This window comes from Lagenorhynchus albirostris, chromosome 2, assembly GCF_949774975.1.
Source record: "Lagenorhynchus albirostris chromosome 2, mLagAlb1.1, whole genome shotgun sequence".
Classification (NCBI taxonomy): Eukaryota; Metazoa; Chordata; class Mammalia; order Artiodactyla; family Delphinidae; genus Lagenorhynchus; species Lagenorhynchus albirostris.
The window spans coordinates 125,901,963-125,919,579 of NC_083096.1; the positions used below are offsets into that span (position 1 = coordinate 125,901,963).

The following is a 17,617-nucleotide window of genomic DNA, read 5'->3' on the forward strand; positions in this document are numbered from 1 at the left end:
TGAATTTTTATATTGAGAGTGTTTTCATTTCTTACCTGTATAATTTTTTAAGAGATATAAGTTAAAGAAAAAAGACGTTGCAGTTGTACATATGTGAGACTAAGAACATATTATGATTTTAAAGGATGATTATGTCGATTATGTTGAGAATGCCCTAGTTCACAATCAGTAGGAGGTACCTAAGTAAAAGTGGTTCTCGATTCTCTGTCTCTTTCACCACTCTCACATTATGGCTCAGAGATGGACACCTTCAGAGAACTGAAACCGCCCCAGCTGATGTGTGCAAATCATACAAACCCCAACATATTGTAGGGTCTTCTTGCAGTATAGGAATAAGAAAATCTTGTACCTTAGTCTACATATCCTACTAAATTAGTCACAGAGTCAAGGTGGAAACATTTTTTTTGAAGTAGAGAATAGGATGAATGTATGATTTTTCTCTCTCAATAAATACACAGACCTTGTTATACCTCAATAAACAAAGAGAAACACAAATTTAAGATATGATTTTTCTTTAATCACTTTACTGTTTACTCCAGCACTTCCTATTTTCTATTAATAAATGTTCTTGGAGGTTAAATGATAGTGCCTTGTTATGGGAATGTGGTTTGTGTATGGTAATGGGGTTTGATCCAGTAGGTTTCAAACATGGGAAATAATTTCTACTGCATCATACTTAAAAAATAGAATTGGTTACTAAGATCATGTATCGCTATGTTAATTATATTGTAAGGATGATTGCAATTAAACAAATGCATATTTTGTACCTTATACAGTAATCATAAACTGTTACTACTTGTTTACTGCTTAATGTAACTCTGAATTTATTAACAATATATATTTTTAAAATATATATACACACACACACACATATATATATATATATATATATACATCTTAAAATAACACAGTCTAGATTCTGATCTAGTAGTCCAACTTTCCAGCATAGTTCTAACACCTTCAGGTTAACTTGGTGTCTGGAAATCTATTCTCATCTGTTTATGGTTTTCCTTCAACTCATTCAAAGGATCTTAGGGAGGATTTAAGGATTTAAGTTGGAACTTACAGAAGTTGAGAATAAACTCTTTGAGTTCTCATGATTTCCTTCACACACCCAAAAGAGAAAAATGACACAATAAAAGTGTTTTGCAGTTACTTGGGTTTCCTTCTCAGTTGTCTTTGATTTCTCCATCTTACCTATTGTTACCTAAATTTTTTTCCATCTAAGTGTGTTGCCTCCAAACTTCCTGCTCCTTCTGATCAACATCATTTTCTAAACCACTTTCTTTCGCTGCCAAAGAACATAGATTTGGCTCAATTAGTAATTAGTGATTACTATCTCTTAGAGAGACTAAGACTATATTTGTAGAATATAGCAGTCTTTTTTTTAAAGAAAAAACTTAATCAGAAAAATTACAAGTATTTAAAAGCAGATTTAATGGGTCTCATTGAAAAAACTATGACACAGCAAATTTCAGGATCCACACTGAAGTATCAGTTGCTTTGGCAATCCCTCTCAGTTAGATGCCATGGTTGAAAGCACTCAGGCAGTACTTCTCATAGAGGAGCATATCAGAATTGCTGGTACTAAAGTACTTTTAGTTTGAAAGATGAAGAACATCCATTGTTTTCATAGTTGCATAATAGACACTTTTGGGGACCTGCCCAGATTCCCTTTATCAGATTGGTGCTCTCATCCTGCAGGTGCTGCTGACAGCTCACATCTAACCCATCTTTTGAAAATTACCCTCAGACTGGAGCCTCCTTACTGGGAAATGCTGGGAAGGTTATGCTCCTTCCCATGTAGTTAATGACTGATACCAGGGTACAAAAAGCTGTTACCCTCCTCGAGGTGAGACAACTCTGTGGTACCATTCATGCTCCAGAGCACCCTGTACCCTGTACCATCCAGTTTCCACTAAGTCCACATCTTTGTGGATTTCCACTTTCTTCACCTGCCCTATCCTGCATCCCTTATTCTCATATAGATTTCACCGGACAGCAATTCTTCAATTAACTACTTGCACAAAAGTCTTCATCTCCGGTTCTGCATTTTGGGGAGCTGGCTTTAGACAAATATAGACTATAAAAATTAAAGCTCTGCAGTATCTTCTTGCCTGGAAGGGATACGTAGATTCTATATTTTGCTTACTAGCGATTCTTTGGAACCCAGTACCAGGAGATAAAATGCACCTCTGCTCCCCAAGCATAGAGCAACTTTGGGGGTAGATTGGAGGAAAAATGGATAATATTGTTATTAAATATGTATTATTGAGATACATCTCAAATGTTATATAGATAAATTTTAAAAAAGCTAAACAATACTGCTACAGGCAGAGACATGGAAGTTATTACTTTTTAATTTATTTTTGTTTTATTTCTATTAATCTGGATTCACAATATTTTCAAGAATTCTAGTTGGTTATAACATTTTCAAGCAGAAACTAGAAATACTACGGAGGTCCCTGCAATACCACTTAAAACTTGTGGTAGTAACTTTATAAATGGAATATGAAAGATTTCACAGGTTTCCCAAAGATCTTTTGGACCCTCAGTAATTAACTTTCTCTCATTGTTGGATCTGTCAATTCTTGTTAGTTATTACCTAAAATATTATTTGTGAACTAACTTTAAGTGCTTTCACATTTTGATTGAGAAGTCTCTGACATTTTTCCATCAAATAGCAACAAACTTTAAAAGTCCCAAATCCTTTCCCACACCATTTTCTGTCTCCTTATTTAGCTTATTTTGTTCCATGCTAAATGGCTGAAATGATGCAGCAGAGAGAATATAGATAATATTTAACTCTAGCAACTAATATAGCTGGCTATGTACTTGGACTTTAATTTTATTGAAAATTGTTTTACTGATTGTTAAAAATATCACAAAGTGATAGCAATCTCAATTCTAGTGACTTTCTAAATATATTGTTGAATAAAAATGTCCCAATCAATGTTCTTATTTAGAATGGTACTTTTAAATCGCCTTATTTTTTCATATGTATGATGGAATGATATTTTCTTAAAGAACCAAGTCTGTGTTGAGTTATATTTTATTATATCTTTTCACAAGCTGAACTCTTATATGTCTTCTTTATAATATAATGTCTTGATACTGAAATTATCTAATTGGCTAAAGCACACTGCCATATAGGTGGTCATACCTATAGGAATCCTATTAATAGGAGATTGCAAAGACTGCATTTCTATCAATATTTCTGAGGAGATTCAGGTTGTTTTTCAACATACAAGACAGAACAGAACAGGCAAAAATGCATTTTTCATTAAAATCTTGCTTTTAAAGTTCTCAAACAACCAAGTGGCATTCTGAACCTCAAACTGCAGTGTGACTAAGATGCAGCTGAAGTAATTGTGTTGTAAAATAATTTGTTTATTTATTTTTAAAAATTCAGTTTTATATGTAAATTATATACATTTATATTATGTCTATTCCTTGCTCCTGAATGTTACTTTCACATAACTAATAGATTCTCCAAATTACTTTGCATTACATAATCGCTTGAAGTAGAATTAAAGATGGGACAGATATATAAATTATATTATAAAATTAATTTAGAAATATATAAAATAAATCACTTTTGTCTAGGAGTTGTACAAAATGAAGGAAATATTATATGTAGTTTAATGTTTATGTAGTAAATATAAATCATATGCTGTGTGGAGTTCTAGACAAATGTGTTTGCTATTCCTGATTTTTATATCCATGGAGATTACATGATGAGGTATAGACATAGGGTATGCACCTTTTTCATAAGTCAAGAGCATATCTTTTGCAACTTTTTATTTATGAATCACCCAGTGTCATGAGGCTGAACAAACCCAGAAAATTATTCTTGTGCATTTTAGAATTTGCTACTGCCAAGCACGCCTCTGGGTATTACTATTCCCAGGTAAAGATGTCAAATAAATGCTTTGGATCTGCACATCTAACCTTTCTTCTCTTCGTAATATTAATCATATAAAAACTTTTATTTGATGCAATACTCGTCTCCACACAAATTTTCTTCTAGGGGTGGAAGGTGGGATGTAAATAGGAGGGAGGCTGTTTGGCATCTGGAATCAATTTTTTAGAATTTATATAGAATTAGATATAGTAATTTATTCTGAAATTCCAGAACATTTATTTAGAGTTTATTGGTGATTATAGTATTTTACACTTGCCATGCCTATAATATTCTTCCTTGGCTTGGGATTTTACCTGTACCATGGGCAAATTAAGGCATTAAAAAAAAAAAGGATTGTTTCTTCTATCATTTATGTGTGTACATGCCAATTGCCCAAATCAGTGGAAATATGGGTAGGCTCTCTGGCATTTGCTGAGCATGAGTGTTTATGATAAAACTGTGGAGAATAAGTGATTCTTTGGTCCCAATGTCCTAGTATGTATATTTCCTGATATCAAGTGATTTGAGGATATTCATAATACAGCTTCCATTTTGATCCTGTGACTAGGTGATTGTTCATGGCATTGTTCAGTGCTGTACCTTTACAGTATTTAGAGAAAGAGGCTATGCGTTCTTGTTAATATCTTTAAACTCCAGAAGCTTAGTCCTTCCTTCTAAAATGAGGCAAGGAGGGATATCAGTCCCTGAATGATGAACTGTGTGAATACATCATTAAAAATTCATTTATTTTCAGAGTCTCAGGCTGCCTTATGAAGTCACACAACATGACATCAGTCATCCATTAATCCAGTCTCTTCTTCCTAACAACATCTCGTGGAAACTGTATTGGTATATTATTTAAATTTTGTAATCATGAATTATTATTTTATGAACATTTAAATATAGGGAAAGATTATTGTGGTTTGTTCCATTGGCAGGATCTCCACTGTAGTAATACCTTAGTCCAAAAGTTATATAAATGCTTAGCAATCTAAGGTATACAGTATACTTCTAATTATCTAAGTTCAATAGAGAATACATGCTGACTTCCAAGGACTTGAAGCAAATATCTAGACTATAACCAATTACAGTGTTCTGTAACACTTTCAGCATTAGATTATTATGTTAGTCTCAACTCTACAGGGTATAAATTTGTCATGTGGCTCTTCGGCTAAGTGGTATTTGCAGATAGAGGTATGTATCATAGTGCTTGTTAAGAGAAAAGGATTTGGAATCAGATCAATTTGGGTTCAAATCTTATCTGCCACAGGTCAGCTAAATGACCTTGGGCAAGTTAATTAACCACTCCGGGCCTCAACAAAATGGGGAATAATAATACTCAACTAACACAAGTTGCTAAGAAGATAAGTTCATGTATATAAAGAGCCTAATACAGTGACTAGCACGTTACAGATACTCAGTAAAAGTTGATACTTTTATTATTATCATCAGATTTGTTGGATCAAAATCTTTTATCTCTCTGGAGCATCATGCCATCTTGACAGCAATGTTTTTCTATAATAATAAACCAGATAATGGCTCCATCCACTTCACAGGGAGGGCAAAGGCAAGCATTATATGAAGACTTTTTCATCTGGTTTTCTACAGTTTTCTCTTTCCAAGTATGTAAAAGCAGTTTTCACCTGGCAGTGAACCCAAAATAATGAACTCCATGATGAGTGAGTTGGGTTGTCCAATGACTAAACACTGTTCTGACAATGATATGAACTGCAGGACTAATTGTGCTCCATCCATTTAACCTAAGGAGACCATAATCAGACTACCTTGGCATCTTCGAGAAGAGTTAAATTTGCAAGACCAGATGATGTTCTAAGCTCTCAAAGTCTGGTACAAAACAGTCTTTATATCTTAATCCTCAATTCTCCCTAAAGCCTCAGTTAACCTTTGGGCTGTACCAAGAGTTTTTCTGCAATAGTCTCACACTACCGCAGAACCTAAATTGGAACTTCTGCCAGACTGAACAACACAACTCACTTTTGTCCCAGTTTCATACTCTCAGCCCTTAGGGATGACTGCTTCATGCTTTTCCTATCTGGCTGTAAACCAGGTAATCAGTTTGGATGCTATTTCACTTTAGTCCTTGGCATTTGGCTGAAACAGTGGCTCCTAGCAATCATAATGAAGAGAATGGAACAAATCTACTGGCTATTTTAGTACAGAAAGTCTTCAATGACTCTAAGACATTCAGATATCTTGGATACTTAGAATTTTGAGTGTCATTACAAAACACTTAAACATTAATGAACAGTAGGTAAAATAATATAGTATGCTCGAAAGACTGCTTCTAATCCATGACTTGTTTATTGGAAGGGGATATGTATCATATTAAAGTTTAAGATTTTGCATGACTAGAACTCCTTATAAAGAAAGCATCAACCTCTGACCCAGGTTGAATTAAAACATCTGTTTATTCTGGTTCTCCTCACAGCTGTAAATTAGCCAATTCATGATAAAATTGTCCTTCAACATTGGAGAGAAGAGTATTTTTAAAGTTCATTTTCATTTTCTTACTGTTTGATATTTTTAGGTTGATATAGGCACTGGATCCCACTCTAAATTTTATGCAACCTCTACAAGAATGGGGCACTGGGGATAAAAAAATGCAACTGAATTTCCTCGAGATTAATCCCTTTCCTTGTGAGTGGATTAAATTCTTATAGAAATTGTCAAAGCCAATGTCTTTAGATCACCTCAACACTTTTAACTAAGTATCTACCATATGTTTGGTGTGGTCAATAAATTAAGAGCAGTCTGAGTCTTCTGTAGGTTTGGAACTTTTAATTACTCTGATCAATTTTGCTGTAATAGAGATTCACTTTTCAGATTTTAAGTGTTTTAGAAAGTAATCAGGCAAAGAAAAGTGCTTTTGAGGGGAATCTTTCAATGAGTAGATTATATAATTCAAGCTCTATATCTGTTGCATTTAACCAAAAGAGAAATTATAAGATCATAGAAATAGTTCAGTCTCACTAGAGTCATCAAAATGTTACAAGGAAAAATTAAATGAATAGTTATAAAGTGTTCATATTTCATCACAGTGGAAGAATTACAGGCAATGATTTGAAAGCCTCACACCTGCTATCCCCTTCAGTTGAAAATAAAAGCAGAAAAGTAACAGCATTCAGACATCTTGACTATTTAGCAACTTGTGCATCTTTAATTGAAAAATATCTATTACCCTGTGCCTTCCAAAAATATAGTGAAAAGATATATCTGCTGGTGAGATAGGAGAGGAAAACATGTCTTTTGAATTTCAACTATCTTATGAATGATAAGTTTGTTACCTTTTCATTGAAAGAACTTAGGGAAGAGATGTAAAACCAGAGACAAAAAGAGGGGTCAAGATGAATAAGACAATAATTTGAGGCTTTTAAAAATACCATCATATGTTTCTGATAATTTTGACTTTTCATGCTTTTTGTCTTAAGATATATTAATAATTTATTAAAATTCAGTAAACACTTGGTCCTACTAAGCCATGAATATTTAAATTCTACTAAATCAATGATTATCCTCAACATCATTTCGAAAAGGAAATGTAGTAGTTACTTATACACAGACATTTCTAACTGGAATTTCCCTAATTATATAGGGTTGCTTCATATACATTCCTTATATATGAATACCTGCTCCAATCAGTTAACCAAATAAATTCTTATCTATGGCCACTGGGGATTCCTTTCTACTCCTTTCCATCCAAATAGTCCAACCTCTTTCTTTCTTCTTCAGAAAGGAAAGGAAGAAGGCATAACTAATGGTAGGAAACAAAAAGACTGGGAAGAAGTAGAGGAAAATAAGGGATTAAAGGCTATGGAAATCTCCAAAGTAGGGGCATCCAAATTTTTTCAGAAATAGGTCTTTAATCAGAAACTGATGTGTGGGTGATTTTTACAATAGTGGTAAATTGAAAGGATCCACACCACTTTGTGACTCAAAGGTTAAGTCGAGAGCCTGAGGAGGTTTTATTCATATCTAATTTCTGTCTTTCTTCATCATCCCAAAGTTTTATGATGTCACTTAATGCAATTAAATTTGATGAGGTCAAAAGCAGACAGTTTCAATGATCATCAAATTATAATCACTAATTGTTTAAAAGCTGAGAGTATTAAACCCTGATGGCAGAAGGCAGGTTACATAGCTCAGGGTACATTTTTTTGCTTAAAAAAGTCAAGTGGTCCACAATGGGATCAGACATGCCAGATGTGAACATATGCAGCATGGTGGATATTCAGCAACGTTTGAGGTTAGAGTTGGGGATGGTGGTGAACCATTACCCATGATTTGACAGACAGGGGTGAGCATAAGGGGAGGACCTGATTCCTCTGCCGTGGCTAACAGTGATTTTCTCACAGAATATTTGTTTCCCACGGTCTTTCAGTTCTACAATTCTATTAGTGAAATACTTTACAAACATGATGGATTAAAGAGATGGCAATCAGCTGGCCCTGGCGTTGAATCATTATTTATTCGTTCTGTTACTATGAGAAAACTTTTTCCCAAATCAGTGATCCACAAATAAAATTTTGGAAAAAACTTGTTAGAAATTGCCTATATAGCTTCCTTTACAAATGTATACAACTGTGAACAAAACAAAAAGCAAAAACAAGCCACTTCCTATTCAAAGAGAATGCTTAAATTTATTTTTTCTCATTCATAGGATTTGTCAAGCACTGTAGTGAATTCTTTTTTCCCTTTGCTGAAAAAGTTTCTAATTGGCTTCATAGATAGCCAGCTTATTAAAGCACAGTAAAACCAAAAAATTGAAAAAAGTTTTTTTGCTGCAGTAGAATATAGTGTTTTTCTAGTTAAAATTGCCAATAAGAAATTCAGTTCTTACCTTGTCAGAAGGTTTAAATGGATTTCCTTGTCCACTAATTCCACCACTGATACTAAATCCAAGGCCAGGATTCTTTTCTATTCTCACACAAAACTATGCAAAAAAGATATAAAAAGGTAATCAAATACATATAAAAGCTAAATATCTTCAAATAACTGTATCCCAATAGAAAATAATCACATTTCACTTAAGTTCTCAGGGTTAGCCTATGTTAACTTGGTATATAAAAGACAGTATAAACTCTGACAAAATAGTGTTTCTATAAGCATCAGGTATAACTGGAACTAACAAAATTACCTGAACAAGCAGACATGAGTAAATATTTATTCGTTACCTGTGCAGGACTAAATTTTGATTAGCAGTTTTTAAAACTTAGAAAACCCTTTAAAAAAAAAGATTGTACATTATTTTAATTATCTACTTTAAACGTACATATAGTCTGACTAATTAGAAAGGACTGTATGAATAAGTGAAAGAAAATTTGCAAATGTAGAGTGAGGGAAAAGATGGCTATTTGATTAATTAGTTGATTAATTATTTACACATCTTTATTGGAGTATAATTGCTTTACATGTTGTGTTAGTTTCTGCCGTATAACAAAGTGAATCAGCTATATGTATACATATATCCCCATATCCCCTCCCTTTTCTGTCTCCCTCCCACTCTCCCTAGCCCACTCTTCTAGGGGGTCAAAAAGCACTGAGCTGATCTCCCTGTGCTATGCAGCTGCTTCCCATTAGCTAGCTTCCCATTAGCTAACTATTTTACATATGGTAGTGTATATACGTCAATGCTACTCTCACACTTTGCTCCAGCTTACCCTTCCTGCTCCTTGTGTCCTCAAGTCCATTGTCTATGTCTGCATCTTTACTCCTGTCCTGCCCCTAGGTTCGTCAGAACCAATTTTTTTTTTTTTTAGATTCCATACATATGTGTTAGCATACGGTATTTGTTTTTCTCTTCCTGACTTACTTCACTCTGTATGACAGACTCTAGGTCCATCCACCTCACTACAAATAACTCAATTTCGTTTATTTTTATGGCTGAGTAATATTCCGTTGAATATATGTGCCACATCTTCTTTATCCATTCATCTGTTGATGGACACTTAGGTTTCTTCCATGTCCTGGCTACTGTAAATAGTGATGCAATGAACATTGTGGTACATATGGTTTTTCTCTGGGTATATGTCCAGTAGTGGGATTGCTGGGTCATATGGTAGTTCTATTTTTAGTTTTGTAAGGAACCTCCATACTGTTGTCCATAGTGGCTGTATTGATTTACATTCCCACCAATAGTGCAAGAGTGTTCCCTTTTCTCCACACCCTCTCCAGCATTTATTGTTTCTAGATTTTTTGATGATGGCCATTATGACTGGTGTGAGGTGATACCTCATTGTAGTTTTGATTTGCATTTCTCTAATGATTAATGATGTTGAGCTTCCATTCATGTGTTTGTTGGCAATCTGTATATCTTCTTTGGAGAAATGTCGATTTAGGTCTTCTGTTCATTTTTGGATTGGGTTGCTTGTTTTTTTGAAATTGAACTACATGAGCTGCTTGTAAATTTTGGAGATTAATCCTTTGTCAGGTGCTTCATTTGCAAATATTTTCTCCCATTCTGAGGGTTGTCTTTTGGTCATGTTTATGGTTTCCTTTGCTGTGCAAAAGCTTTTAAGTTTCATTAGGTCCCATTGTTTATTTTTGTTTTTATTTCCATTTCTCTAGGAGGTGGGTCAAAAAGGATCTTGCTGTGATTTATGTCATAGAGTGTTCTGCCTCTGTTTTCCTCTAAGAGTTTGATAGTGTCTGGCCTTACATTTAGGTCTTTAATCAATTTTGAGTTTATTTTCATGTGTGGTGTTAGGGAGTGTTCTAATTTCATTCTTTTACATGTAGCTGCCCAGTTTTCCCAGCACCACTTATTGAAGAGGCTGTCTTTTCTCCACTGTATATTCTTGCCTCCTTTATCAAAGACAAGGTGACCATATGTGTGTGGGTTTACCTCTGGGCTTTCTATCCTGTTCCACTGGTCTATATTTCTGTTTTTGTGCCAGTGCCATAGTGTCTTGATTACTGTAGCTTTGCAGTATAGTCTGAAGTCTGGGAGTCTGATTCCTCCAGCTCCATTTTTCTTTCCCAAGATTGCTTCAGCTATTCGGGGTCTTTTTTGTTTCCACACAAATTGTGAAATTTTTTGCTCTAGTTCTGTGAAAAATGACATTGGTAGTTTGATAGGAATTGCATTGAACCTGTAGATTCCTTTGGGTACTATAGTCATTTTCACAATATTGATTCTTCCAGTCCAAGAACATGGTATATCTCTCCATCTGTTTGTATCATCTTTAATTTCTTTCATCAGTGTCTTATAGTTTTCTGCATACAGGTCTTTTGCCTCCTTAGGTAGGATTACTCCTAGGTATTTTATTCTTTTTGTTGCAGTGGTAAATGGGAGTGTTTCCTTAGTTTCTCTTTCAGATTTTTCATCATTAGTGTAGAGGAATGCAAGAGATTTCTTTTTTTTATATATAAATTTATTTATTTATTTTTAAATTTTTGGCTGTGTTGGGTCTTTGTTGCTGTGTGTGGGCTTTCTCTAGTTGTGGTGAGCAGGGCTACTCTTTGTTGTGGTGTGCAGGCTTCTCATTGTCAAGGCTGCTCTTGTTGTGCAGCACGGGCTCTAGGCACACAGGCTTCAGTAGCTGTGGCACATGGGCTCAGTAGTTGTGGCTTGCGGGTCCTAGAGCTCAAGCTCAGTAGTTGTGGCGCACGGGCTTATTTGCTCCATGGCATGTGGGAATTCCTGGGCCAGGGCTCGAATATGTGTCCTGTGCATTGGTAGGCAGATTCTTAACCACTGCGCCACCAGAGAAGCTCAAATGTAAGAGATTTCTGTGCATTAATTTTGTATCCTGCTGCTTTACCAAATTCATTGATTAACTCTGTAGCTTTCTGGTAGCATCTTTAGGATTCTCTATGTATAGTATCATATCTTCTGCAAATAGTGACAGCTTTACTTCTTCTCTTCTGATTTGGATTCCTTTTATTTCTTATTCTTCTCTGATTGCCATGGCTAAAACCTCTGAAACTATGTTGAATAATAGTGGTGAGAGTGGGCAACCTTGTCTTGTTCCTGATCTTAGTGGAAATGGTTTCAATTTTTTACCATTGAGGACGATGTTGGCTGTGGGTTTGTCATATATGGCCTTTATTATGTTCAGGTAATTTCCCTCTATGCCTACTTTCTGGAGAGTTTTTATCATAAATAGGTGTTGAATTTTGGCGAAAGCTTTCTCTGCATCTGTTGAGATTATTCTATGGCTTTTATCCTTCAGTTTGTTAATATGGTGTATCACATTGATTGATTTGCATATATTGAAGAATCCTTGCATTCTTGGGATAAACCCCACTTGATCATGGTGTTCGATCCTTTTAATGTGCTGTTGGATTCCTTTTGCTAGTATTTTGTTGAGGAGTTTTGCATCTATGTTCATCAGAGATATTGGTCTGTAGTTTTCTTTTTTTTTTTTTTTTTGCGGTACGCGGGCCTCTCACCGCTGTGGTCTCTCCCGTTGCGGAGCACAGGCTCCGGACGCGCAGGCTCAGCGGCCATGGCTCATGGGCCCAGCCACTCCGCGGCATGTGGGATCCTCCCGGACCGGGGCACGAACCCATGTCCCCTGCATCGGCAGGCGGACTCTCAACCACTGCGCCACCAGGGGAGCCTATATAGTTTTCTTTTTTTATGACATATTTGTTTGGTTTTGGCATCAGGGTGACGGTGGCCTTGTAGAATGAGTTTGGAGATGTTCCTCCCTCTGCTAATATTTTGGAAGAGTTTTAGAAGGATAGGTGTTAGCTCTTCTATAAATGATAGAATTTGCCTGTGAAGCCATCTGGTCCTAGGGTTTTGTTTGTTGGAAGATTTTTTTTTTTGGAAGATTTTTAATCACAGTTTTAATTTCAGTGCTTGTGATTGGTCTGTTTATATTTTCTATTTCTTCCTGGTTCAGTCTTGGAAGGTTGTTTTTTTCTAAGAATTTGTCCATTTCTTCCAGGTTGTCCGTTGTATTGGCATAGAGTTGCTTGTAGTAATCTCTCATGATCCTTTGTATTTCTGCAGTGCCAGTTGTTACTTCTCCATTTTTATTTCTAATTCTGTTGATTTGAGTCTTCTCACTTTTTTTCTTGATGAGTCTGGCTAATGGTTCATCAATTTTCTTTATCTTCTCAAAGAACCAGCTATTAGTTTTATTGATCTTTGTTATCATTTCCTTCTTTTCTTTTTCATATATTTCTGACCTGATATTTATGATTTCTTTCCTTCTGCTAATTTTGGGTTTTTTTTGTTCTTCGTTCTCTAATTGCTTTAGGTGTAAGTTAGGTTGTTTATTTGAGATGTTTTTTGTTTCCTGAGGTAGGAATGTATTGTTATGAACTTCCCTCTTAGAACTGCTTCTGCTGCACCCCATAGGTTTTGGGTAGTCGTGTTTTCATTGTCATTTTTTTTAGGTATTTTTTGATTTCCTCTTTGATTTCTTCAGTGATTCCTTGGTTATTTAGTAGCATATTAGTGTTTGTATTTTTTACAGTTTTTTTCCCCTATAATTAGTATCTAGTCTCCATAGCATTGTGGTCAGAAAAGATACTTTATATGATTTCAATTTTAGTAAATTTACCAAGGCTTGATTTGTGACCCAAGATATCATCTATCCTTGAGAATGCTCCATGAGCACTTGAGATGAAAGTGTATTCTGTTGTTTTTGGATGGAATGTCCTATAAATATCAATTAAGTCCATCTTGTCAATTAAGTCCATCTTGTCATTTAAAGCTTGTGTTTCCTTATTTATTTTCATTTTGGATGATCTGTCCATTGGTGAAAGTGGGGTGTTAAAGTCCCCTACTATGATTGTGTTACTGTCGATTTCCCCTTTTATGGCTGTTAGCATTTGACTTATGTATTGAGATGCTTCTATGTTGGGTGCATGTTTACAATTGTTATATCTTCTTCCTGGATTGATCCCTTGATCATTATGTAGTATAGTTCTTTGTCTCTTGTAATAGTCTTTATTTTAAAGTCTATTTTTTCTGCTATGAGAATTGCTACTCCAGCTTTCTTTTGATTTCTATTTTCATGGAATATTTTTTCCATCCCCTCATTTTCAGTCTGTATGTGTCCCTAGGTCTGAAGTGGGTCTCTTGTACACAGCATATATATGGGTCTTGTTTTTGTATCCATTCAGCCAGTCTATGTCTTTTGGTTGGAGCATTTAATCCATTTACATTTAAGGTAATTATCAATATGTATGTTCCTATTACCATTTTCTTAATTGTTTTGGGTTTGTTATTGTAGGTCTTTTCCTTCTCTTGTGTTTCCTGCCTAGAGAAGCTCCTTTAGCATTTGTTGTAAAGCTGGTTTTGTGGTGCTGAATTCTCTTAACTTATGCTTGTCTGTAAAGCTTTTAATTTCTCTCTTGAATCTGAATAAGATCCTTGCTGGGTAGAGTAATCTTGGTTGTAGGTTTTTCCCTTTCATCACTTTAAATATGTCCTGCCACTCCCTTCTGGTTTGCAGAGTTTCTGCTGAAAGATCAGCTGTTAACCTTACGGGGATTTCCTTGTATGTTATTTGTTGCTTTTCCCTTGCTGCTTTTAAAATTTTTCTTTGTATTTAATTTTTTATAGTTTGATTAATGTGTCTTGGTGTGTTTCTCCTTGGATTTATCCTGTATGGGACTCTGCACTTCCTGGACTTGACTATTTCCTTTCTCATGTTAGGGAAGTTTTCAACTATAATCTCCTCAAATATTTTCTCAGAAACTTTCTTTTCCTCTTCTTCTTCTGGGACCTCTATAATTCGAATGTTGGTGCATTTATGGTAGTTATTTCCACTATTTTTTCTTCCAGGTCACTTATCCTTTCTTCTGCTTCAGTTATTCTGCTATTGATTCATTCTAGAGCGTTTTTAATTTCATTTATTTTGTTGTTCATCATTGTTTGTTGGCTCTTTAGTTCTTCTAGGTCCTTCTTAATCATTTCTTGTATTTTCTCCATTCTATTTCCAAGACTTTGGATCATCTTTACTATCAGTACTCTGATTTTTTTTCAGGTAGACTGTCTATTTCCTCTTCATTTGTTTGGTCTGGTGGGGTTTTACCTTGTTCCTTCATCTGCTGCATGTTTCTCTGTCTTCTCATTTTGTTTAACTTACTGTGTTTGGGACCTCCTTTTTGCAGGCTGCAAGTTCGTAATTCCCATTGTTTTTGGTGTCTGCCCCCAGTGGGTGAAGTTTGGTTCAGTGACTTGTGTAGGATTCCTGGTGGAGGGGACTGGTGCCTGTGTTCAGGTTGGTGGGGCTGGATCATGTCTTTCTGGTGTGTAGGGCTGCATCTGGTGGTGTGTTTTGGGGTGTCTGTGAACTTAGTATCATTTTTTTTTTGAACTTAGTATCATTTTAGGCAGCCTTTTCTGCTAATGGGTGGGGTTGTGTTCCTGTCTTGCCAGTTGTTTGGCATGGGGCATCCAGCACTGGAGCTTGCTGGCCATTGGGTGGAGCTGGGTCTTAACGTTGAGACAGAGATCTCTGGGAGTGCTCTTGCCGATTGATATTACATGGGGCTGGGAGGTCTCTGGTGGTCCAATGTCCTGAACTTGGCTCTCCCATCTTAGAGGCTCGGGCCTGACATCTGGCCAGAGCACCAAGACCCTGTCAGCCACATGGCTAGGTACATGGGGATTTTCTTGCCTTTTGGGAAGTCTGAGGTCTTCTGCCAGTGGTCAGTAGGTGTTCTGTAGGAGTTGTTCCACATGTAGATGTATTTTTGATGTGTTTGTGGGAAGGAGGGTGATCTCCACCTCTTACTCCTCTGACATCTTGAAGGTCCCTTGATGGCTATTTAATTTAAATCAGTTGTTACTGCTTTCTAGGAGAGTAGAATATTTCATCTTCTCGGTAGATAATTCTATTGTTTAGACATAGCAGGGGTTTTATTGGGTTGGCCAAAAAGTTCATTTGGTTTTTCCGTAAGATCTTAACAGAAAAACCCAAATGAACTTTTTGGCCAGCCCAATAGTTTGAGAAAGGGGAGAAGTTTTATCCACAGTTAGAGTGAAGGTGAAACAAAAGAAGAAAGAAATACTCAGTAAAAAGAGTTTTGGGTTTTGGCAGCAGCTCCTCAAGAGGCAGTTAAAAGTGTTAGAGGAAAGAGGAAAACACTGTGAGAAAGAGAGAGGTCAAAAATATGGAGAAATTGTGACAGGGAAGAGTCAATAAATATTTAGGACTGTGAAGGCTAATATTCCAGTATTCTGTGCTCTATTACCTCCCCAAACCCCAAATCATCAATGAAATCTGTTAAACGTCAGAGCCTTATGCTTTGCAGTACTGTTGGGAAATGATGGCATTAGGAGTAGGTCCACCTTGGGGTAAGGTTGGAGTAAAGATAACAGCAATTATAAGAATTGATACAGGGACTTCCCTGGTGGTCCAGTGGTTGGGACTCTGTGCTTCCACTGCAGGGGGCACAGGTTTGATCCCTGGTTGGGGAACTAGGATCCTGGATGCCACATGGTGTGGCCAAAAAAAAAAAAAAAGAACTGATACAAGGAACGTAGATCAAAAATTCAGCAGAAGGGAAATCAGTGTCAGGAATGACTTATAGAAACTATAATAAACCTAGGAATTCTTGATGATCCTGAGCTGGGGATGTGAATGTGTGGGCTGCGGGGAAAATGCTAGTTTTCCATGTAAAGTGGGACGGGGTGACCTCAGATAACTGAAAGACTTGGCGCCCCAGAGGTAGCATGCATTTTGGTTACACAAAGGGAAAAAAACTACTTTTATAACTTTTAATTAAAGAATGAGTATTGGAACTAGGTTGAACCAAGTATTACCAGAGATTAGCAGGCAAAAGATTATCAATAAAGAGTTAAGAAAAAAGTCTAAAGAAATACATTAGCATATATTTTGTATTTATATAAATATATATTGGAAATGTTCTTAAAGATGATTGGAAACATTTGCTTTTTTAAGTAGCTCAATGTTTTCCCCAGCAACATTGCTTAGCCTATTAATTTGCTTATGGGAAAATGCAAATGCCCCAAATGTTCTCTACATCTTTATTTTTAAGGTACCTTCAATACTTACCTCTTAGATAGTTCAAGGCAAACTTGAGTCCTATTCCTGACTTAATTAGCATATATTGTGAGTCGATGGGAGCTGGATCAATTAAGTTTGGCCATTTAATAGGACTATCCTTAATTTAGTCATATTCTTTAATAGTAAACATAATGTTTATTACATAGTTCACTTGCAACACAAGGACAAAAAACTATCCACTAATGTGATTTTTATGATAGACTCATTAATGAACAGTTTCTAAATGATGAGTAACTGCAATTACCATAAATCCTCTCTTATATTTTTATTTTAAAGATTGGTTTTTATTACAACTTTTCCTTTAATTGATCTAGATTTGTTAAAACTAGTTATCATAGGGTGGTAGAAACTACAGTTTCTAATAGTTTTGTATTTATATGGCTCACAGTCTGTGGATCTGAACATACAATAGCTTGATTAGCTCGAAGGAATACTTTAGCTTTATTCATCACACAAGTTCACCTTGTAGTCCTTTTTTTGTTATTAGTGGTTAATTAGAAAATGAGAAGAAAGGAACTAATACTATTTAAACATTTTACTTTTGCTTTTCCCATATATCTGTGCATTTCCAATTAAATTATTTAAAATTGGGGCTATATCTTTCTAATTTTATATTGTATAACATAATATGTGGAAGGTGTACACTTTGGGCTTTCTCCAGGCTACTATAAAAACTGAAAGGAAACATATGCAACAG

The 17,617-nt window shown here is 35.6% G+C and overlaps 1 protein-coding gene across 1 annotated transcript in view; it reads right to left on the bottom strand.

Annotated features, from left to right (window-relative positions):
* The window catches only part of LRRC7 (leucine rich repeat containing 7), a 507,812-nt gene that overhangs the window by 21,789 nt on the left and 468,406 nt on the right, over nucleotides 1-17,617 (bottom strand). Inside the window, exon 25 of the mRNA XM_060142541.1 lies at nucleotides 8,763-8,855. Coding sequence (XP_059998524.1) covers nucleotides 8,763-8,855 — 93 coding nt within the window. The remainder of the gene's footprint in view (nucleotides 1-8,762; nucleotides 8,856-17,617) is intronic.